Genomic DNA, 22941 nt, shown 5'->3' with positions numbered 1-22941 from the left:
TTAGAAACCTTAAGGCAACCGCCATGCTGATGAAGAATTGTGCGTGACTGTTCCTCTAAAACCGCTAGCATATGAATTCCGGTGTCCGTGGCGACCCCAGCAACTGTAATATCCAGCTTCCCATCGCGATAGGCTTTCCAAACCCATGCGATGCGGTCTCGGATCTTTCCGGCATCAACCATCAGAAGATGCCAAACAGTCAAGGCATCATCCAATGTATCTTGTTCTTCTAACTCGTAGGTAGTGTTATCCTGGGTCATCTGTTTAGGACGCTCGACTTCTGGGGCATTCAAGAACTCCCGTGATGGCTCCTCGACTGTCAGTTGACCAAAGTTCTGAGCCAGGCTACGGGGAGTGTCAGGTTGAGGAGATTTGTCTTTGGCGGACTTCGGCATATTGGGGCGTAGAGCCTCTCGAACCGCTTGTAGCACACGTACAAAGTACGCGTGATTTTGGTCGGCAGTCTCGTCAGCTTCAACGCCCTGTTCTACAAGGAGTCTTCTGAAAGAAGATCTTTCATAGATCACTCGGTCGATTGTTGTAGCAAAGGAGCCAGGCACCTGAATGCGAGGCTTCGTTTGCGCCGCAATGTGTTCCGCCATGGGGACAAAGTCCTTTATGGCAACCGTATACTTCTGGCCTGTTTCTTGGTTACTTTCAGCAGCCTTCTGCTTGGCTTTCTTTCTGGCGTTTCCCTTCAGGCGGCCGGAGGAACTTGTCTGAGTCTCGTTTGACTGTGGCTTATAGCCATGTGCCTTTGCCGTGGAGGCAAGCCAGCCGGCGACGGAGTTTGTATCCTCCTTGTACCGCCCCAATGCGGTGACCAGTATTCCTGGTAGCATAGTAGGTGATGTTTAATGGGATGTGGTTGTGATATGTAATGGTAGTACCCTTATGGGTGGGTTGATGGAAGAAAGGGGTCACTTGAGAAAGCCAGAGGTTGGTGATGACTTGTCGAGTTCTGGTGAACTAAGGTGAACTTCTGATAGAAAGAATAGATGGAAGAATAAGACGGGAAGTCTTAGACAGAGGTTAGGTCCGATGCCAGTGGATGTTGGTCGTTATATATGAGCTACCTGTTCCAGTGTTAGAACTCTAGATCCCACCGACAGAACCAATACTTATCTTTAAAGTGGTTACCTGCGCGTTTAGACCATCCGTTCATCTGTTCTATAAACCTGTCTCGACCATAAGGTGTGAGAACGAGAGGGTCAAGTTGTCAACTCAGATGAGAACAAAGAGCTAATCCTCAATTACACTCAATGGACAAGGCATCGTCTATCTACCTACTTACAGAACTCAGCTGCTATATTGGCCAATCCCTCAGACACTTGTTCAATTGACTTGACGTGAACAAACTCCTCCTTTCCGTGGAATCCCTCTCCCTTTGGTCCCCAGAGCAGAGGCACTATCCCTTTCTCAGCCAACAAAGCACAATCGGTCCAGAATGGGGCACCGGCAATGACCGCGTCTTTGCCAGTGACATCACCCACAATGCCGGAGACGAGCTTGGTGAACGGGTGGTCTGCCGCTGTGAACTGGGGTGGGCGGCTGAAGAAGATCTTGGCTTCTGCCTTGAAGTCGGTAACCTCCTTTGCTACCCTGGCAATAATGTCGTCGAACTCCTTCTGGACAACTTCATTGGTCTCTCCAGGGATTGTTCGGCGCTCTGCAATGATGGTGCACTGGGCAGGATATGACGATGCCTCTTCACCACCCGAGATAACTGACGCGTGTGCAGTGCCTGTTCCCAAGGTCTCGTCCCCAGCACCTTCTTGCAACTTCTTAACGTATTTACCAAACTCCACGAGGAAATGGCCGGCATTGACAATGGCGTCGATGCCCAAATCAGCCCGTGAACCATGTGCAGCCAGTCCATACACCTTGATCTCAATGTGACAGTATCCCTTGTGCGCGTGATTGATCTCGAGGTTCGTTGACTCCGACACAACAGCAGCATCTGCTCTCCATCCAGCGCGAAGGATATCTTCCGTTCCCTTACTCAAGCTCTCCTCGTCGGCAACACCAGTAAAGATCACATCACCACGAAGTCCAAGCTTCTTAGCATTGGCGAGGGCGACCATACCTGCCGCGACACCTCCCTTCATGTCAGCGGATCCTCGACCATAAAGACGGCCATCAACGATCTTTCCGCTCAACGGATCATCATCGTAGCCCATAATGGTGACCGTGTCGAGGTGTCCGTTGAACATGACACTTTTCCCGCCGCCGGAGCCCCGAACGACACCAACGACAGAGGGACGGCCTTTGTTGTATTCAACCCAGTGCGTTTCCAGATCCCGATGTTCAAGCCATGCAGCGACATAGCGAGCGATGACGGTCTCGCCAGGTCCGGGCACAGAGCCCAAGTCGGGACTGGCTGAATTGATCTGGACAAGGGTCTGAGTGAGTGCAACTGCGTCATTGCCAGAAACGTCGTGAGGAACATCGTAGTCTCGGTTTCGCTCTGTGCAAAAGATCACCACATTGGACTTTTCATTGAGCCCAAGGGCCTTTTTGTCCTCCGGTGTCAGCCGTCTAAGTGCAGCAAGAGTCGATGCTCCACAGGGTCCAGCGTTGATGCCTTGAGATTGCAGATACATGGCGGACTGGTGAGCCTCGTAGTCTGATATGGTCAAGCTTGCATCAACGCCATTTTTCAACACGTCCCATGCGATTGTTGAAGGAGCTCCGCAATTGAGACCAGCCATGATGGTGCCAGTCGTTGGGATCTCGGTGAACTCGCCCTTCTCCAGACTCTTCCACAAACACGCCGCAGTATCAGGCTCAACTGTCAACGTGGAGGTAGATGTACCCTGTCTCTTGAAATGAGATACTACAGCTTGGGCGAATGATCCGACTCCGACAGGAGCAATGACCAAGTCAGCTTTGGTGGAACCGAGCTGCTTGTCAACCTCTCGCATCATGGTACCGTAGCCATCGACAATCCACTATACAATGCGTTAGGATGGAATCTAGTCATAGATAGTGAAGTATCACTTACCTGTGGAACGGTCTGATAGTCGCCAAAGGCATGGTCCTGAACCATGATCCCCTTGTCATGCTTGGACGCAGACTCGGCCTCAAGCATCGCATCCTCGTATCTGCCCTTTGACATAACGACTTTTGCGCCTTCGGACTCAATTAACCTGACCGTAGAAGGATGCATAGACGCTGGGACGTGAATCTCAGCTGAGATATCGAAGATAGCACCCATTCTTGCAACCGCACGCCCATGATTGCCCTCGGTCGCCGCGTACAATGTCAATTGATGGGACTTTGCCGCTTCTCGGACAGTATCAATATCTGAGTCAAGAGGCAAGCCAAATTTCTCGGTTATGGAGCGGAACGCGCCCCAAGAAGCACCCAAGATCTTGAACGCGGGAAGACCAAAACGGTTCGTCTCATCTTTGACATAGACAGCTCCGACCCCGATCTCCTTAGCCAGGCTGTCCAGACTGGCAAGAGGTGTTGGCTCATAGTTGGGGAGACTCTGGTGAAACCGATCAATGGCTTCTGTAGAGGCGGGCTCAGGTGAAGTCCATGATTTGGCTTTGGAGTTGAAGTGGACGTGTCGACGAGTGGTCATGATGCTTGTTGTGCTGGGTTTCTCCAACTGCGATGAAGAAGGTTTGATGCGGAGAATTTGAGCGGGGAAGCCAGAACAAGACTCGATGTGACGATGAAGGAAGAGGAGATGTTTGCGTTGAGATGCTCTAAAGTTCTTGTGAAGAATTTCTGCAACAATTTTATACACAATTTGCAAGAGAATGCGCCCAAGTTAACATTGGTGATGCGCCTTCTGGCGACAGAGCCATACTTGACCAACCCCACACAATGAGCACTCACTCATTCATGTACTCCATTCCAATTCGTGTTATGAGTTGCCCTGAAATTGTTCATGTCTTTCGCAGGACTTGATTCTCAAAAGATCTCTATTTCTCTTATTGCTAAACCTTTGATGGTTCATGATTCTGTAATGAAGTTGAGGTATCGCAGAACTACTCATCAATAGAGCGTAGACCAATGATTTTTGGGCGCATGTTTGGCTGTTGTTCTGATGTAGGCTAGCTTAGGCTGGCTCGTAAAATTATGCAGAAACAGGCGATTTTATACGGCGTCTGGATCGTCGCTGGACGCATTTAACAGGTCAGGGTAACCGACTTCCTGTGTCGCTCCGCATTTTGATTGAGGCCGATGCACATTGCACACCAGATGGTGTTTTTATCAAGTCTAGAACAATGAGCTCTAATTACTGCGGCTGTAAGGGACGGCCAGTTTGGCTTTGGTTGTGACAGCACATTTGACGCTATGGAACCACTGACAGCCACTCTGTTGGTACCTAATCAGCAAGTGCATTGCGAGGAAGTTGAGTTACTGAACACAGTAAAAAAGAAAAGAACTTAAAAAAATTAAGCCAAGACCCATTGTATGCCTTCCACTTGAAAACCATCAGAGCAGGTGCAGTAAATGGGAATCATGGGCAGATTCAGTGGGCTCACTGTCACATCCAATCCAAGACATCGCAGCGCCCTCCAAGTACCTGGCTGTTTTTCCTTCCACAGCATAGTTAACTTGGCAATACTGGACGTGCGCATTGGTGCGATAAAGGTAGATCTCATCATCCTTCGAGAATAAACAACAAATGGTGACCTGCAATAAAACACCAAAAGAATGTCGTTAAGGATCTCCCAAACAGGCGGTGCGCGCTGTCATTTGCATCGCGGCTGTGACTAAGCCCGACCGACATCGCTTCAAGCGACCACTACGCGTGACGTTATCGCAACTTCTCCCAAAACTCCACTCCAACATCTTCTTCACATGCCTCCTCATCATCCCTTTGAAGTCGCTGAGAGGCCACTGCCCTCATTACAGTGTCATAATGGACTTTTCACTGGATGACATTCTCTTCACCGGCGGCGAAGATGCTGCGTTGACGCTTCCCTACGACCAGGTTGACGATCCAGCCCCTCAATCGCGGAGTCCGTCAAATCCGCTTGCTGAGGGAGCGAATATCGACACCATGCTACAGACGATCAACCCTCAAGAAGCGTTCAACGTTCAAAACACTGAAATTCCGGATTTTCAGATTGATTGGAATGCCGATTTCCAGCAGGCCAAAGCTGCCTCCGAGACCCCCGCAGATGATCTCAACCAGGACTTTTCTTTTCTCAATCAACCAGCCACAGATTGGGGTATCCCAGCGCCGTTGCCAGCTCCCACTGATCCTATCAAAACGCCCATGACCTCTATTGATGAATTTTTCGTCAAGAATGGAGCATCCCGTCCTCCTGTGCCATGCACCAATTGTCGTCGAACTCGTTTGCAGTGCCTAATCTTGCAAACTACGGTAGCAAATCCGAACCCTACCAAGAGTTGTTCAAGCTGTGTCGCCTTGTTCCGCGAATGCAGTCTGGCGGGGCAGAAGAAGAGGAAACCCTCGGAATTTGAGACGTCGGAGCCTGTCATCGGTCGCCTCCACGGGGTTAGCGAGCACAGCATCCTAGGAGTACCTGCGACAGTCGATGAAGGTCAATCATCGCAGGGCCTTTCAATGGCAGCACTATCGGGCAAAAGAGCGAACACTCGATCAGTGCGAAAGACGAGGGTGCTGCGGAATTGGTACCTTTCCAATCTTGACCACCCCTACCCATCAGAGGAGGAGAAAGCTAGTCTTTCTCAACAGTCAGGGCTGAGCAGGAGCCAAGTAGTCAATTGGTTTGCTAATACTAGACGACGCCATCGACTCTCCTCAACTTACTCTGCATCGCCTGGCCGGGGTCGTCAAGGATTTGCACCAGGATCACCGATGCCGCATTACCTCCGCAAAAACCTTTCACCCATGGATCGCTGGAAAAATTCTCCGCCCGATGAGGAGCCAGCTTCAGCGACGGCGATCCAAAATGCCCTGGCTGCTCAGTCAAGTGGACACAGTTCGCTGGATAGCGACGCGGCGGCGTCTGATGGACCAGGATCATCTGCGAGCAATGACTCTCTCTGGCTTTCTAATCTACAAGAGGCCTCATCTAACTCGGCATCTTCTTGTTACTCGTATCGCTCAAGGGATGCGGCATTCTTCTCTCGCTCTGGTAGTACTTCGGTGGCAGAAGGACCCTCCATATCTAGGACTGCATCCTCGAGGTCACGAACAAAGAAGTTCGTTGCGTTTCAATGTACATTTTGCGGACAAAGCTTCAAGAAAAAGTACGACTGGGTTCGCCATGAACGGTCAATTCATCTCCCAGGCCTCGACTCATGGATTTGCGCATTGCCTGTCACGCCAGATCAATCGTTTTTAGTCTGGCGAATGAGCGAAGATGGCCCGCAATGCCTTTTCTGTGGTGAGAACTCACCCAGCGACGAGCACATTCAAGCTCACGAATTCGACACCTGTGCCGAACGCCCTGTTTCAGAGCGCAAGTTTACACGCAAAGACCACCTCTGGCAGCACCTTCACAAGTTTCATGGCTGTCGCAAGTGGGATGGCTGGAAACCGGATCTGAGTCTGCTACAACACCGACAAGATATAATAAGAAGCCAATGCGGTTTCTGTCAAGTGATGATAGATAGCTGGGGAGAACGGACGGATCACATCGCTGCTCACTTCCGGTCCGGGTTGACGATGGAGCAATGGGTTGGAGGATCCGGGATCCACGACCCCGGCGATATGGGTACCGAAGGCCGGTAGATGAGCCGCTCTTGGAGGTGGATACAGACAGATACGGGAGATGTCACTGACCCGGCATCGGTACGGAAGAATGGAGACAATCGGGGGAACCGATGCAGCCCTGTTTCGACACGTGGGAACCTTGTCCTAGTGACTCCACTGACGGCTAACGGCGGTTAAGTCCAGAAGGCCCGTAGAAGCATTGTTCAATTGATTCAACATTTCGAAACCATTAAGCGAAATGCGAAAGCCTTAAGAACAACTTGGTCACGACCAAGAGTTCAGCTCAAGTTCAAGAGACCAATACTCAGTGACTCGAATCTCTCGTACTCCAGCACCCTTGCGCCATTGTGGGGAATCATGAAGTTGTGGCGAATGTCAAACTCTCTTTGACAAGTGACAAGAGACACGCGCGCAAGAACAGTGGACATGTGAAATCCGGAGTTCGGATGACAGCGTCTCATTTGACAGCCCCTGGTCCGACTCTCCATGACTTGTCAAGACTCCAAGAGTCTCGACCATCCCTTGCTCACGCGAGCCGAGACTGTTGATTCCTGTTTATTTACGGCGGCCTTACCTTTTTGGATAAATTGGGCAACACCGAGCCGAATGTCACGGGCACGTACGTATGCGGGGATTCTTCTCTGTTGTTCTTTTCTGTCGGGACTCCTTTTTAACTTTGTTCTTCTTTTTTTTTTGTAACATTTCATTCTTTCTTTTATTTTTTCTGTAACTTTGTTGCGTCTTGCTTCCCGTGTCTGTCGCCAACCCAAGCCTTCATCTTCAGCTTGTTCATTCGCACAACGGCATTACTCTCTACGCGTCAGTAAAAAACAACTCCTTCAAATCAGTCACCATGATCATCACTCGCGCCCTCTCCATCACCAACTTTGTCATCGCTGGCTCTGCACTCAGCTTCCAGGTGGGTGTTCTGTACCCATGGCACAAGCAGCTTGACGATGGCTTCGAGGAGCTCAAGAAGGAGCACTTGCGCGTCCTGCAAGCCGTCGAGTCGAAGGTCCAGCAAACACGAGACGCCGCTGTTCTAGAAGAGAGCCGTAACAGCGTTCGCGGCTTGCTCGGCAATCTTGCCGCATGGAAGGCCTGAGCGTGGCCGACTTCGGGGGCAGCGTAGCAACAAACAAGACACAACAAAATACCCAGCACAAAACATATATGAAAACCACATATACACGGAAGAAGAAAGACCACTAGCGGCATCTATTTGAATTCGACAACGACCAAATTTCCTACTACTCATGGCGTTTCTCCCACGTTATTTTCTCGGCGTTCAATCCTCGGCCCGGGTGGGGCCGGTAACGGTCACGATCCGGGTGGTCACGTGTATCCCTGAACCCCCTCTTCCGGATTTCAACGGTTTCACCCGATCGGGAGTTTCCTTCAGTACCATCTTAGACGGGCGCACGGGAATAATCAGTCAGTTACGGCACGGGAACGACATTTACATTTGATCTGCTTAGACTATTTATAGCTCGCATTTAGTTTATGGTGTTTGCTAAATGATACTTTTTTTTTCTAGAAGACTGTTGTCTTGTCGCCTTTGTGCACGGTTCAATTACCGTCGTGATGGATGGGTCGCGTCTTGCAACGCGACTCTTAGCTTGGTCTTGCAGTAACAGAGATCATGAAAGACTGTATCTATTTAGCATGATGATCATGAGATAGAAAATGTGTTACTGAAGTCTCAGCGCAGGTAAGCATCCACAACACGCCACCAGAATAACATTAACACGCTACAGGCCTTGAAATGAACCGTCCACCGCCCTCTCCCACCGAAATGAGACCGACCCCCATGAAGCGCCGAAACATGATACACGTCTAGTCTTCCGTCTAATTGTCCACCTTGAACCACACGGGGTCATTTGCGTTATTCGTCATTCGAACATCGAAGGTGCCCGAGTAACCGGGCATGATACGCAGCGGCGCGGCATCGGAGACTCGAACGGGGAGAGATCTGCTCCCGTTGAAGAGCTTATCGATGTTGTTGTTGAACTGCACAAGTAGAACAAGGATTCCGATGAGCGCACCCGTCGCGGCGAGTTTGACGACGAGGTCGAAGAAGGCGATGACTTTGAGGAAGCCGGAGGATGACCTTTCGGCGGTGGTCATTGTGGGGATGGTTGATGTTTGGGGGGCGGTAGTGGGTTTATCGGCCATGAGCACGAGGTATGCAGTGTTTGAAGGTGAGCAAGTGCTGAGGCAAGAGAGAAGACGCGAGCAGAGACGACAGTGACAGTCTCGAGGCTTGACTGGGAAAGCAAGGCCTTGAAATACCGTAGGGCTACCCGAGGGAGACTCACACCGCGAGGCTGATCGACGGGGATAGGCACTGAAATAAGCTTAACCCAACAAGCTTCCAGGACATGAGACCGCCATGACAGGGGTTTAATTGAAGCTACTACATATTGAGAGAGCGCTAGATGCTAGATGGTGGTTGTAAGTTGGTGGGTGTAATGTCGTGAAGGGTCATTTGATGAGCTTCCTTGCTTTTGGTGAGTATTCTCCACGGCGGAGGCTATGCTCGCTTGCCCTGTTTATGAGGGCGGCGATGATGATCGTGGGATAAACGCTCGCATGTAGTTAGCATCTTGTCAATCTCAGAAACCAACTCAAACTAAAGTCTTGGAACTTGATTCCATTTTCGTATTGTCGAGAGCAAACAGCCAGACAGCTCATGAATTAGAGGGGTACGCTACCCATCTAGCGCACTGTGGCTGACACAGGATTCAGCTACACCACTAACAGTCGTCAACTGTTCATCCTCTGCCTTTTGTTAGATCACTAATAGCGGGGTCGATGCCCAGGGATCATCCTCGCGATCTGCAGGAGCTGAAAAAGAGGCCCCCAGTTGGGCAAGCTTTGCGCAGCGGATGTTTTCCCAAGAATGTTCAAGATCGAGAGACGAGATGGTGTGAGTGAGAGAATTTGTCTTAAGGCAGGATGAGATTAGCTTGGTGACTTATGATGCAATGGAGGAATTAAGAGTGCAACCATCGTGGTGCTTAATTAATGGTGTAATTGGGTTCTAAAATTAGTAGCCATGCCCTACCAGGCGTAACCTCTAACGTTAGCAAATAACTTACCCTAGAATGACATCCACCAGACTGGGGTTTGTGACATGTGAACCTTGGACAACTGTAACTTTATCGGACTATTTGTTCCAACTTCATCCTTACACCTTGATACAATTTTTTAGTGCCATCTCATCTCACAAAATCACACACGGCGGCGGTGTCTCAAGCCCTTCATCCCTCCCCTCCAAGAACCGCTGTTCATTGCTCCATCCAAGACCATCAAACCTCTTCCTCATAATCTTCGCTTCCTCAAGATAGCTCGCACCCTGAACATCCTCAGCATACTCATTCATCAATTTCTCCAGCTCCCCATGTCTATATCCGTCGTCCAATGACGCCCAGACCAACTTCAAGAGCTCAGGCACGTAGGACGCTCCACATGGTCTGAATGTTTGACATCGATGGGCAAGAAGTATCGCATCATCGCATATATCGCGAGAATCTTGTGTGTAATCTGGAAGAACACCAAAGGGATTGAGTGTTGGGCCGATGAGTGCTGCTTGGACGAGAAGACCTGCGTGGCCGGAGGCGTACTCTATGGCTTTCATTCTGCACGCTGCTGATGCATCCGTTGGGAGTGTTGCCACCATGGCTTCTTCGTAGAGTTTCTTCATCACTTGTCGTTCTTGAGAGAGAATGTTGTAGTAGCATTTCAACTGGTAAAGATATCTCTCCGGATCTCGAAGGAAAACAGGCAAGTCGCCTATTGCACCGAGCTCGAAGCAGTAGAGACTCTGTTCGTAGTGGTATGGTCGTGTCATGATAGTATCCTGGACGGCTACGTCCCAGAACCATGACCCAAGCTCAACATTTGGGTCGCATAGAGCGGCGTATATCTACTCTCTCCTGTCAGCCACGTTATGTCTAAGTAGAACAAGGTCTTACCGCTTGTAAACACCAGGCTCGTATATCCCCCGAGTGAAGAATCTCGCCTTGAGATACAGCTTCTTTTAACAAGTAGGCTATCACCCCCCGATGTTTGTTGGCGTGTTTGTTATCAATCCAGATCTAATGCCATCAGTACTGGAACCAAAGCGTCCAACGGGGTATAATTACCTGACACAGCATCATCATCAAAACAAGTTCCAACTTGAGCATAGCCGGTTGGCTATTATCACTCAAACAGCCATGCAAGGATCTCAACGCCTTTCCATAGAGAGAAAAAGTCTTCTTGTCCGCAGTCTTCCTCAGACGAACTGCTTGGAACGATGCTATCATGGCAGAAGTGGTAGTATCAAGAGCAGAATTCGAACCCATACGCCGAGGAATATCTGCAAAGAAATAAGGACCGTAGGCTTCAAAACCAAACCGATCATCATCAATCTCCATAAGTGATATAAACTCTGCGGTCAGTCTAGTCGTATCATTGCTAGGTGTTTCAGCAGGAGGTGTGATGAGCTGTGTACTCTGTGTATCAGGCTTGTACTGATGAAATTTGAAGCGCCTTGTTCCACTGCCCACGCACTCATCACCAAGTCTAATACAGCGGCCGCATTTTGGTTGCTTTTGATCACACTTATCTCATTAGTCGGGGCTTCATCTCCAAGAGAATAATAACTTATACATACCCTCTTCTTTGCCTTTCGACATGAGTTGCAGCCTCGACTGCTCGGAACACCAACCATGATTGTTTGATGACTGTTCAGAGTTAGCTAACGAGGATCAGATTCCCTTGGGGTAGATGACGGTAGGGGTGTTATGTAAGCGTGAGATTACTGCTTGGCAAACGATGCTGACGCTGATGAGCCAATGGATGAGAGAGGAGACGGTGCGTGAGACAAGCTTAATATTTAGTCTAATTCTACGGAGGAAAAATGCGCCGCTTATCAGGTATCAAGCTACAGCAAACAGGCTTAGCTTGTCAGATTGGGCACGGGGCAGTGCTTGTGCAGAAGTTCATATGCCAGTTCATACAAGATAAGTGAGGGATGGATGTTTTGAGCTGCTTGAATTGTAGATATGTATTTACCAATGCTATTCGAGAAACGATGAAGCTTCCATGAGCGCCTTTGAAACTATCGTGGCCTTCGTGGCCTTCAAACGCTCTGTGTATGAGCAAGCAACAGCCTATCTCTCAGTATCTCAAATGCACTCGCCCATAAACTCCCTGACAATATCAATAGCTCCCGCAAAGTTCGCCTTTGGGAGATTCTCGTTCACGAAGGGAAGAAACGGATCAATAGCAAAGCACAAGCACCGCCAGTACAAAGCTCTCACGAGGAGCTGAATCCTTGTATGATCGGTTCCAAACATGTCGACCAACTTCCGATCTTCATTCAACCAGATGAGTCCGTCTGCAACTATGATAGCTTCTGCATACTCAACCGGTCGCCAGTAAAGCGTGATGTCGATGATTGCCGGAGGGCTGTTGGTATCTGTGTCGAATAGAACATTTCCAGTTAAATCGCCATGGATAAGTTGGTTCTTGACTTCTTGTCGAAACGGTTGTCGTAGCTCCAGAAGTTGGCTAAGGATTGGCTGAATAGTAGCCATAACATCGCTGTTGATCTTCTCGACATCCTCCAGTTTCTTTTCCTCCCAAGTCACAAGATCCGCCTCTGTAAATCGATTCTGCCTCGTAGATAGAAACGAGGGCCTCGCAATAGCCAATCTCGTGATATCAGCATGAAAGGCACGGCAAGCTCTCATAAGAATATCAAAGTTTCCGTGAGGAGTTGCTCTCCCTTCAAGATATTCCCAGGCCGTCCAGCCATCGAAAACATATCTCGCAGGGGATCCCGAGGCATGGATAGGTCTAGGAACGCGGTAGTCACTGGGATGAAGCTCAAACAGGGACTTGCAGAGGGATGCTGTGTATTCGGATTCTTCGTCGTCGTCTGATGGTCGGAGGAGAATGCTTTGCAAAGTTCGATAGCAGAGACCTCGACCGCCCGGGACGTGCATAAGAGACCCTTCTGCGCCAAAGGCGCCCAAGACTTTCGAGGGTGGTGCTTGACTCATGGTAGCTTTTCAGGCCTTGAAGTGAGAAGTAAACAGAAATAGGTTGATGAGTTCTTCTGTTTTTATCTTGGAGTTTGACAATGAGGGGCGCGCCCTTTGACTGATGAGTCAGGTCATTCAACCAATGCTATGGAAATTCACCTCTTGAAAGTGTCACAGGACTATCCAAGTATCAAAACACCGGACCCGATTGCAGACGTGTTTGAGCTGTTCGTTGTTGACACAAGATAATTCATTTCTAACCTAACCTCAAGTCTTGACTCAACATCAACGATGATGTGAACTATCTTCATAAACTTGTGACCTATGGAAAGTTCGTACACAATCTTATTCATAAGAAGTAAATGACCTCTAAGATTCCATCCCGTATAATATAACTGTAAAATATAAATCAACTCGACCTCACTTCTGCAATGCAAGTGAAACCGCACACTCAACCGCAAACCCAAAACTCCTCGCATACCACCCAGGACCCCAATAGCTCAGCTCAATATTATGCGGTGCCGCTTTTACGATACTCAAATCCACCCGCTCACTCTTCGGAAACCCCTCCCTAAAATGCTTCAAATGTTCCTCCGTAGCATCCCAATAGTGATCTCGCTCCGCCAACGCAATCATAACAGGTGCCGTAACATTAACGCCCCATTTGTCTTTCCACTCACCCAACCAAGACTTTCTCAGCGCTGCAAGTTCCTCAAACGGAATGGCGTGGTCGAGGCGCTCAGACTGTGCATAAACAGTTTCGTCTGCCGTTCCTGGAAGAAGCAACGTCTTGTCTTTTACTTCGACAGGGATGTTCAAATACGAGGGTGGAGGATCGGGCTGCGAAACATGGCCGCCTGTGTCTTTTAATAGGGAACAAAAGCCTGATATGACGATACCGCCGAGGGGATATGCAGGTGATGATGAGGTTGCGTGCAGGGATGATGCGACGATTGCACCGTTGGCTCCAAGGCTGTGACAGTGAAGAACGATGCATGTGCATGCATTGAATAGTCCATACTCTTTCCAAAGGGCCGGGAGAATGGATTCATGGAGTCTCCGTCCCCATTGTTCGGGATAGCTTGATCCTTCGGGAATACCACCCACGGGCGTAGTATCCCTATAATCTGGTCGATCTATAGCCACAAACGGCACAGAGAGCGCTTCACTGATACCCCTCGCCGAGCATTCTGGGGTAGCATCGAAGTAGTGGCTCGTATAGCACCCCCCGTGAAGTCCAACCACCAACGGCCTATGCTTCACAGTCGAGGGCGACGACGGAATGTTGGAGATTCCAGAGAGCACAGTGCCGTCTTGCAGGGAGAGTTTGAAGGGCTCCATGGCGTCTAACCAATTAAGCATAAATGACAAACACGCCAAGCAATGAGAATCAGTTTTGGCTGCTGTTTGTCTCGACCAACAGCAAAGATAAGCAGTGTGATACAACCAACAGCAGAAAAACGCTCTTGGTGGGGTTGGTTGCAGTGATGGCGGAGACGGGCAGTGATCCGGCGATCAAATCAACCACGGGCTGTTGATCTCCCGTACCCGATATCACTCAAGTCCCAAGAAATGGGGACAGCGCTCACTAAGAGATAGAAACTCCACTTCCCCGGGCATTCTCTTCAGCTTGTTTACTTCAGTTACTTCATCATGGCTGATACAACAGACCCCCCGACGAATCCCTCATATCGAGTCCCCGAGCTACAACAGCACGATCCTCCAATTGAACCCGATCACCCAGCTCCTCCAACAAACGACGATGTCGCAACAGATGATGGATACGCTTCATCCGAGCATTCCGCACAGTCGTCATCTCTAGCTTCGAGTGTGCGCGATTATCAATTCGAGAACAGTCGACGATACCATAAATTCAAGGAGGGCTTGTACCAATTCCCGAATGATCTCCCCGAACAAGAAAGAGAGGACATGAAGCACACGGTTGCAGTGCATCTGCTTGGCGGCAAGTTGCACAATGCGCCTTTGAACCATCCTCAGAAGATCCTCGATATCGGAACAGGCACTGGAAGTTGGGCGATTGATAGTAGGCAAAATAACCCCGATTGAGGGCGATTGGCTGATTTATTGCAGTGGGCGACGAATATCCCAGTGCCGAAGTAATTGGGATTGATCTGAGTCCCATTCAGCCACCATGGGTTCCTCCCAATGTCCGATTCCTCGTCGACGACGCCGAAGCACCGTGGCTATACTCCGAAAACTCGATAGACCTTGTCCATTTGCGCAACATGTCCACCGCAATCAAGGATTGGCCTGCGCTGCTGGGACAGATCTACCGGTAACACTCCCGCGCCCGATGGCCGCTCACAGCTAACATTCGCAGCGCGTTAAAGCCAGGAGGATGGATCGAAATTCCCGAATTCCGATGGGTATACGGATGCGACGACGGAACACTACGTCCCGACTTTACACCACCGCAAATGGTAGCCAACATCCGAGCTGCCCTCGCAAAGTCAGGCATTGAGATGCACGCTGCCGAGAAGAACCCCGACAGACTGCACGACGCTGGATTCGTCAATATCCGCCACGAGATCAAGAAAGTGCCAGTCGGTCCATGGCCGAAGGACCCAAGTCTCAAGATGATTGGCCTTTATAACAGGAGCGTCATCTACGACGGTCTGTATGCGATCACCATCGGTCCCTTCACCCGAGCCTTGGGATGGACGCCTGAAGAGGTTGAAGTCTTCCTTGTCAAGGTCCGAAAGGACTTGAAGGATCCTTCGGTGCATTCTTATGTCCACTTCCATTCGCTATGTGCGCAGAAGCCTTTCCAGCCATAGACTGCCCTTCCATGGCGTCCTGCATTTGCGGGCTCCTGCATTGCTATCACAGTCCTTCCCTGAGCGCGTAGGGATCCTCTTGCCCACGTTTCAAATGATTCCTACCTCTTTCTTGAACATCTCCAACCATTGCGCATGGTCTGCAGGTGTTTGGTTCCAAGGGTCATCACTGGAAGGGTAAGCTGGATGCGTCAAAGACGAGAGGGCGCGGACTTACTCGTTGTAAAGCAGGCATCGAGCTTGATGTCTGAGCTCCTCATCAGAAGGAACATGAGAGATTGGGTTATTCGGTGACATGGCCGCCTTTACCCATCTCTTCATCTCGCGCGCAAACCAGGGGAGATGGTTCGGGTCATTCAAGACATAGATACCCGGACCAAGCCACGTCGGTCGGAGGCCTGACTCCCCTTCGGCTCCGGGACTCGGGGTCGTCTGTGGTATTTTTGGTGGTGATTTATCGTCTGACCAAAGCCATGTAAAGTCATCGAGCGATGGGTCAAACGTGGATTGATCAGCGTTATTGGCTGGTTCGTTCGCTTGCCAGGTCATGCTTGCGCCCGACGGCCCAGCTTGCCCTCCAAAAGACCAGTCATTTCCGTCAAAGAGAGACGAGTTGTTCACCCAAGATAGATCATGTTGTACCTGGGCACTTGTAGGCTCGGCAGACCATGCCATATTACCTGGCGATGGGAGTTTCCAGCTGTCATCGGTTGACATTAGGTCTGCACGTCGCCGAAAGTCGCTTATCCAGTTCGTTGATTTATACAGGAAACCAATCAACCAGTTCGCAACGAATTCCGGTTTCGTTTGAAGCTCGCTTTCCATCTGCATGACAATACGACCTGCCTCTTTTTGTAGCTCTCCATCCGATACCTCAGAAAGCCCCCTCATTCTTCGATCCCGCATGAACGCTTGCAGTCGCGACTCCAAGGGACATTCCTCAAACAACGAGTTCTTGCCCTTGACCCTTAATACAGAAAGTCTACTCTCTGTACTCGATCGAATTGGTGCGAAGCGAGCTTGTTGAGAAATCTCATCAGAGGACAGAAGCAAGTCTCTAAACCATGATGGACTCCCGTGAGAGTCCAGGTTCGCTTCAGGAAATGTTACTTCTGAAGCAAACATGATGCGACATGCCTCCAGTTGTAGACTATCGTGACTTGGCAGACTCCCAGTATTGTCGGTGTGATTCGAAATAAAATATGCCAACTCCAGCGTGATGAGCTCGTATGCACTTCGAGGAGAATCGGGCGGTTTACCACTCGCCGCGAAAGGGAATGGAGTTCCACGTTCCAATTCTACCAAGTCTGATGCAAATTAGCCAAATGCTTCAAAGCGTTTCGTGGTACTTACATGGCGGTAAGGCCTTCTCTATAGTCTTCAATATATCATCTTCGAAACCCCAGTCGCCAACCCAATTATTCATCGTACAACCCATCTTAAAATGGTTCGCAACGTGATCAACTCTATCAATCCATCTAGTCATTGAAGCTTGACAGAATCCACATCTCGAGATGATATCTGGTTGTGCAGTCCTCCATAGTTTCATAGAAAGTTCAGTTAACTTGGCGTTGTGCACAAGGCGCAGATGTTGCTTGAGGTGGTCTTTCCTGCTAAATGATCTTTCCTGACATGCAGATGGATTATGGGCAGCTATATGCTCATCACTGGGGCTATTTTCACCGCAGAATAGGCAGACGAGTTGGCCAGTATCTGGATCGGTGGTTGTTGGGCCGTCAGGGGAACACTCCCATCGTTCCAAAGACAGGTGTAATGAATTCTCATGACGTTGCCAGTCGTATTTTCGGCTAAAGGTTTCGGTACAGAATGTACATTGGAATGTGAGCCGGGGTTTCATAAGTGATGTTTTCTGTGGCCTTCGCTTTTGAATGGACCTGCCTCGACTGTGTGATGAGGTACCGCTGATGGAGCCGCGCGAGGAACGTGAGTCTGTTGATGCGCTTCTTGATGTCCCGAGACTGCTAGCGTTTGATCTATGGCCACGTCTCCGGGGTATTCTTTCATCACTTGAGAATGTTCCTCTCCGACTTCGACTTCCTGTTCTTGTCAGACTTAATCTAAAGGTTGGATGCAAGGAAACGTACTGGAAGTGACTAATGCACCTGAAGCCATCGCACGTGCAATAGCAGACACAGCAGCCGGTTCATTCTCAGGCGGTGAATCAACCCATCTCTGCAAAGGATGCATCCCCTTCTCAGATCGTCTTCGTGGTATTGGTGTACCAGCTCGTGTTGGTGTATACTCGGAAGGAACCTTGCCAGACTTTCCTGAAGCCGTCTGAGTTCCGCTGTCGGTAGTAGTTCTCCGTCTTCGAGCATTTGCTAGCCAATTTGTAATCTGAGTTCGAGTCAAGCCGGTCTGGAGCTCCAGCATATTCTTTTCTTCTTCATTTGGATAGGGGTTATCGGTGTTTCGAGCGAACCAGTCCTTCAATGAACGGATGGCATCGAGGGTGAAGCGATGGCCAATCTTTGGGGGCAGTGGAGAGGGAATTGGCGGGGTAAGGATGCTGGGTGATCTGGTTGATGGGGATTCAGAAGCATTTCTCATGAGGTCCCCGAAGTTGAGTTCGAGCTGATCAGTCCCTGCGCGCTGTAAGCCATCATGTTGCAAGCTGGTGTCGTCTTGAAGCTGATGGGTCTGTGCGAAACCGGTGTTATCTGCCGTGAGAGGGAGTTGGGTCGTATCCGCAGACCATAAATCGTCAAAATTGAACTCAAAATCACTTCCTCCCAATCCATTCTCAAAAGCAGATTCATATGTGTTGGACTCAAGTGTACCAGGATCAAAGGCCAATGTGTCAAAGTCCAAAAAGGGCTCCCCACTGGAGGTTGCGTCAGGAGGGGCGGGGTGCTCCGTATCGTTAGTATCGCCCATATCAACGTTATCAACGCGCATAGCGTCTATTTTCGGATGAATGTATCCGTAGGGCGCGGACTTGAGAGTAAAGAAGTGTTGATGAGGAGTCAGAGTTGAATTGAACTTTGGCTTCGATTGGGGCGACTGAGGTACCCACTTAGTTGAGATGTCAAGTACGCCCTCAGCGGAAGCAGCCGAACCTTAAGTCCGAGATCGGATATTTTTATAACGTCGAGATTTATGATGATCCGATGGTAATAACCATTTTACAGCATATATCATGATACCGAACTGCATTAAAGGCGTGGGATGTCGTGTTCCGAGCCCTTGTCAACAATCCCCGTTGACTGCCTTGGAGGTTGCGTGCAAAAGTTCACCGAGGTCATCAGATCAATGCTGATCAAGAGTCTGCACAACATACAACCGAGCCAATACAATGCTTCATTTCAGCTTATTGTAATTTCCATGATGACGTGCAGCTTATCGTGGTAGGCGCACAGCATATCGATTCCTCACTTGCGGCATCCCTTTCAGCCCGAATGACAAATAGAGGGCCTCAAGTCAGCAAACATACGGCATGATGATTCGCACATTCATGTTGAGTCACTCTCGAGGAATCATTCTTATGTAGTAAGTTTATATAAAGCTGAGTTGTGTCCATTCTGCCAGAAGATTTCGAGTGTAAAGTCCTCCATTCAAGTTTGACAATCTGATCTATATACTCTCCATCACTCTCCTCCAGTCAAGTCAGGCCGAGTTATTTCACTGAACCACTGTTCGAAATCCACGTCAGGTTCTAGTTCCAGATCCAAGATCTCATTGTGCCATTTTCCCGCACCTGTCAAAGAGTTTCCAGACTCATGATCTTGGAAATTAGGGAGGGGGGTAATCTCATAATCCAAATTTTCCATGTCTCGGGGGAAAAGCCCAAATATTTCGTCTTTGCCATCTGGTCCAGGATCAGAGAAAGCAATGGTCGTTGGACCAGTCTGGGGAGCAGTTACCTCAGACAGGACCGTGGACAGGTGAGACGTGTTATCAGCCGTTGGAGGTGGCTGAGAGACCGTTTTCATCTCTATCTGTGTGGGGACAAGTGAGTCTCTGCCTCGGAACTGCGTCAAGAACATCTGATTTCTCTTCTCGTTCTCGACTCTTGCAACAAGCTCGTGAGACTCGTCCACCGTTACGGTGTCGGCTGGGAAGATAGTATCACGGATCTGTCTCCAGCTCCGTTGAGACACGCATTCCTTGCCGCCTGTTTCGCGATTCAGCTCATGTGAAGCAGCAGTCTGCTTCCAACCCAGTTTCTTGCAAAGCTCATATCGAGCTTCGTCAATGACGTAAGCCTTCTCCCTGAGGGCTTTGTTCTTCTCGGAAGGCTCTTTGGGACATATCGCCTTATGATATTCCTTCTCACGTTCCAAAGCTTCCAGGCTGAAGGAGCTGTTGAACTTCTTCAAGCAATCATTGCACCAGAGGAATGGGTTGTGGCATCGCTTGATATGCTCGCTGAGGCTGGTTAGTACGTTTGAGGGTTGGCGCGAGACGTCGTATGGCTTACTTGAGCTTTTCAATGTTGTTGAAACTCCTCTTGCATTTCCCTGGGAATCTATCTGCTATCACGCAGGGGTACGGTCTCTTGTGTGATGCAGCACCGTGATGAGAGGTAGATCTTCTCATTATCACAGGCAGTGAATGGTACGTTTCGGTCGACGGTATGGTCTTTTGGATACGGTCTTACGTGACCCTTTCTCTGTTAACTGAAGATGCCTTCTGGAGTCCTTGTCGACGGGCAAGATTGACCCAGCAGACGGTCATTCCTTCACAGCTCGAGACAGGGACAGACAAACTGTCCAGTCGCTGTGACGTTGTCGATACTCTCTTGCTTTGGGGGCTTTTCTCGATGGAACAGGATCGGGATATGATGACCAGAAGGTGGTAAGACTTTGTCTCAGCTGTGCAGATAACAGTCAGACAGTGTCGCATCAAACAGTCGCGTCTCGTTGGACAGCGGAGAGTTGACTTACCTTTCTTGGTTTACACTATGCCACAGCCGAAGGGTCAGCAGCACAGTAATAGACGATCTCACGGGACGGTACTCGAAGAGGAATAATCCAAAGAAACGTTAGGAGATGGTGGCCGCTTCAGCATTTGCGTGAGCAGAAATGAAGAGCTGGGCATTGGGCCTTTGAGACACATGATGACCGCAGAGCCGCTTGATGACTTATTTTCATCGCAACTACATTTTCCTTCTCCCTTTTTGGTGTTTTTTCTGACCCCTCACAGCGACTCCAAATCGGCCCAACCCATGCCAACTCCAATTGCCCAACCCCTTTTGGGTCTGATCAACCGGCTGCGTGCATATGTATGTACTCCAACAGCTACGTGGCTCGGAGGCACCGTTGACCGCCTTTTTAGCATTTGATTGCTGTCGTATGCAGGGTGAAATTGCGGGTGGTTTCGACAGCCTCGTTGTGTTGCTGTTGAGTTGGGGGCGGAAGGGGAAGCTTGGCTGGGTCTGAATTTGGCATGCTTTGCGGTGTTGGTATTGGAGGGATCTCGGTGCGTGTGTGAATGATAGCTGATCAGTTTGAAACAAAGAGAAGGCACAAAAATTGGACATCACAAGCTCGCGATTCTATGTAAATATTCAGTTTATGTCTATTTCCGCTGTGCCGAGTTCATGGAGAATAACCCACGCAAATTGCGGGGGACTCAGGAACGGCAGCTTATTTGGTGCCGATATGCAGGGGCACTGACGTTGGCGACCTATCGAAGCTTCGGAATATATTAAAAGAACACCATTGGATCTGTTGCGTGATTCATAGAAGACCTAGTGCCTGAGCTTGCAGAAACACGTGGGGTTGAGACCAAGGGTGGCAAGTCTAAAGCGTTCTCGGCCCTTAGCTTCGAGGTGTATAATTTCGTAGGGCTAGTAGGAGTGTTTTAACTCTTGATTGCAACTATGAAAGGATTTCCTGTAGTAGGAGGTGCCAGTGAAACCATTGAAAAGTTTCTCCTATACTGGCGGCTCATTATACTCACTTAATCTAGGGGGCTCCATGTACTATGGGCTCACCACGTAACAAAATGTATCTCAAATCGATTTCAAACTAATTAGGTGCCGTAATGTTTTGATTTACTCTTGAATAAATGGCCGAAGCTTCCAAAATGACACTTTGATGAGCACGAGATCCTGTTACATACCCAACCGTCCCGTACACGCTTCCCCAGGCACCTGTCCCCTACTCTCTTGTACAACTTAGACTCATCCCTGTACCAAATCAGCACCCTCCTCACCTTGAATCTCAATAAAGTTTCCATCGGGATCAACAATAAAGATGAGCGGATCGACGCTACCCCCGAGTCCTTCAACAATTGCTTCCCTCTCCTCCGGGCTCAACTATGCAACAATAGCAGGCGGCAGTCCAACAGCCGGGCCGATCACAAGATCATCAGTGAGCTGGGTAAACTTCTCTCCATATTTCTTGACAATCTTTAGATCAGGCATCGTCTCCAGACGCTCTTGTGTCTTCTGGGCGTCGGGTACAACAAGTCCAATATGAGTAAAGGTGTTGGGATGCTGAGAGCTAGACTTAATATTATTGGTAGGAATATCGAGGTAGTAAATCTCGAGAAGACCTTGAGCATTATTTTTCTCACGATTCAACTCCAGAGCGGTTTGATATCCTGTTCCGTTCTTGCCACCGTGGGCATGGGCTAGGTAGGTGATGGAGTATGTCTTGCTGACGTACAAGGTGAACATTTTGCGGAAGCCAAGGACTCTAGAGTAGAAGTCAAGGCTGGCAGTGAGATTTCTGGTAGAGATGGCGAAATGATTGATGAAATACCCAGTTGTTGCATAATCTGCAGCTTCGTCTGAGCCCAGTACAGGGTATGGATACTGATGTTGTCCTGATCGAGGAAGCATATTGGGGATTGAGTGAGACGATGCGCTCAAAATGAGCTGGGCTCCAAAGAGAAGAGTTGATAGAAATAGGGCCATGATTTTGGTATGTACAGGAAACACTAATAAACTGTTGACGGTGCGGAGTGACTGAATGAGATGGGATGCGGACAGAAAACCGGATAGATGCAGGACATTGGCTTTTATCATCAAACTACCTTGTCATCTATCTAACATGAAATTCTCAATTAATCGAGCTCGTCTTATTTTCGGGCGAGTTTTACACGTAAGATTTGTCCTGTGAGGGATTGATGAGGCATTGTAGATGTCTTGGCCCATCGCTCAACCTCGCGTTTGCTTGTAGCGAAACGCGACACAGGAGCGATTGGCGAGCGCACGATATCACAACGTAAGCTTACGACACTTGTCCGATTTCTGTTTATAAAATCTAGTCCGCTGCGAGAGAATTGCAATTATTTTGAATGCTCTACAACCCCGTTCTCTCGGGCACAACTGATCCATGACTCGGAGGTGAAGATAATGATGTCGTATTCACATGCTGTGCTATTTTCGTGATAGTGGACCGCTCCCTAAAGACTGGCCTAAATGACGCCATGACATCGTCGCATCCACCCACTGAAACTCCTCACT

At 49.3% G+C, this 22941-nt stretch overlaps 10 protein-coding genes across 10 annotated transcripts; 3 read left to right on the top strand and 7 right to left on the bottom strand.

The window, feature by feature from the left end:
• Window positions 1-4882: 4882 nt before the first annotated feature.
• On the top strand, window positions 4883-6688 carry FTJAE_10013 (homeobox meis3-B; the record flags this gene model as incomplete). Its single annotated transcript, XM_037342815.1, has 1 exon — window positions 4883-6688. One exon carries the CDS (start codon window positions 4883-4885, stop codon window positions 6686-6688), a length of 1806 nt encoding a protein of 601 aa, XP_037202951.1.
• An 835-nt stretch (window positions 6689-7523) lies between these two features.
• On the top strand, window positions 7524-7775 carry FTJAE_10012 (mitochondrial phosphate carrier; the record flags this gene model as incomplete). The annotated part of the gene is made up of 1 exon (XM_037342814.1): window positions 7524-7775. The coding sequence occupies one exon, from the start codon at window positions 7524-7526 to the stop codon at window positions 7773-7775; it is 252 nt and encodes an 83-aa protein (XP_037202950.1).
• Window positions 7776-8518: 743 nt separating this feature from the next.
• FTJAE_10011 (uncharacterized protein) lies at window positions 8519-8797 on the bottom strand (the record flags this gene model as incomplete). The annotated part of the gene is made up of 1 exon (XM_037342813.1): window positions 8519-8797. The coding sequence occupies one exon, from the start codon at window positions 8795-8797 to the stop codon at window positions 8519-8521; it is 279 nt and encodes a 92-aa protein (XP_037202949.1).
• Window positions 8798-9896: 1099 nt separating this feature from the next.
• FTJAE_10010 (uncharacterized protein) lies at window positions 9897-11387 on the bottom strand (the record flags this gene model as incomplete). Its single annotated transcript, XM_037342812.1, has 3 exons — window positions 9897-10598; window positions 10819-11187; window positions 11331-11387. 3 exons carry the CDS (start codon window positions 11385-11387, stop codon window positions 9897-9899), a joined length of 1128 nt encoding a protein of 375 aa, XP_037202948.1.
• A 457-nt stretch (window positions 11388-11844) lies between these two features.
• On the bottom strand, window positions 11845-12723 carry FTJAE_10009 (ribosomal L1; the record flags this gene model as incomplete). Its single annotated transcript, XM_037342810.1, has 1 exon — window positions 11845-12723. One exon carries the CDS (start codon window positions 12721-12723, stop codon window positions 11845-11847), a length of 879 nt encoding a protein of 292 aa, XP_037202947.1.
• Window positions 12724-13125: 402 nt separating this feature from the next.
• On the bottom strand, window positions 13126-14046 carry FTJAE_10008 (alpha beta hydrolase fold; the record flags this gene model as incomplete). Its single annotated transcript, XM_037342809.1, has 1 exon — window positions 13126-14046. One exon carries the CDS (start codon window positions 14044-14046, stop codon window positions 13126-13128), a length of 921 nt encoding a protein of 306 aa, XP_037202946.1.
• Window positions 14047-14358: 312 nt separating this feature from the next.
• On the top strand, window positions 14359-15503 carry FTJAE_10007 (TAM domain protein; the record flags this gene model as incomplete). Its single annotated transcript, XM_037342808.1, has 3 exons — window positions 14359-14749; window positions 14797-15001; window positions 15047-15503. The coding sequence occupies 3 exons, from the start codon at window positions 14359-14361 to the stop codon at window positions 15501-15503; spliced, it is 1053 nt and encodes a 350-aa protein (XP_037202945.1).
• Window positions 15504-15716: 213 nt separating this feature from the next.
• On the bottom strand, window positions 15717-18422 carry FTJAE_10006 (uncharacterized protein; the record flags this gene model as incomplete). Its single annotated transcript, XM_037342807.1, has 3 exons — window positions 15717-16810; window positions 16857-16874; window positions 17609-18422. The coding sequence occupies 3 exons, from the start codon at window positions 18420-18422 to the stop codon at window positions 15717-15719; spliced, it is 1926 nt and encodes a 641-aa protein (XP_037202944.1).
• A 689-nt stretch (window positions 18423-19111) lies between these two features.
• Window positions 19112-20063, bottom strand: FTJAE_10005 (uncharacterized protein; the record flags this gene model as incomplete). The annotated part of the gene is made up of 2 exons (XM_037342806.1): window positions 19112-19892; window positions 19945-20063. The coding sequence occupies 2 exons, from the start codon at window positions 20061-20063 to the stop codon at window positions 19112-19114; spliced, it is 900 nt and encodes a 299-aa protein (XP_037202943.1).
• A 1723-nt stretch (window positions 20064-21786) lies between these two features.
• On the bottom strand, window positions 21787-22389 carry FTJAE_10004 (lactoylglutathione lyase; the record flags this gene model as incomplete). The annotated part of the gene is made up of 1 exon (XM_037342805.1): window positions 21787-22389. The coding sequence occupies one exon, from the start codon at window positions 22387-22389 to the stop codon at window positions 21787-21789; it is 603 nt and encodes a 200-aa protein (XP_037202942.1).
• Between the last annotated feature and the right edge of the window lie 552 nt (window positions 22390-22941).

This window comes from Fusarium tjaetaba (assembly GCF_013396195.1).
Source record: "Fusarium tjaetaba strain NRRL 66243 chromosome Unknown NRRL66243_c0000230, whole genome shotgun sequence".
In the NCBI taxonomy this organism is placed as follows: Eukaryota; Fungi; Ascomycota; class Sordariomycetes; order Hypocreales; family Nectriaceae; genus Fusarium; species Fusarium tjaetaba.
Note: the sequence above shows the minus strand (reverse complement) of the source record. Positions and strands in the feature narration are given on the sequence as shown.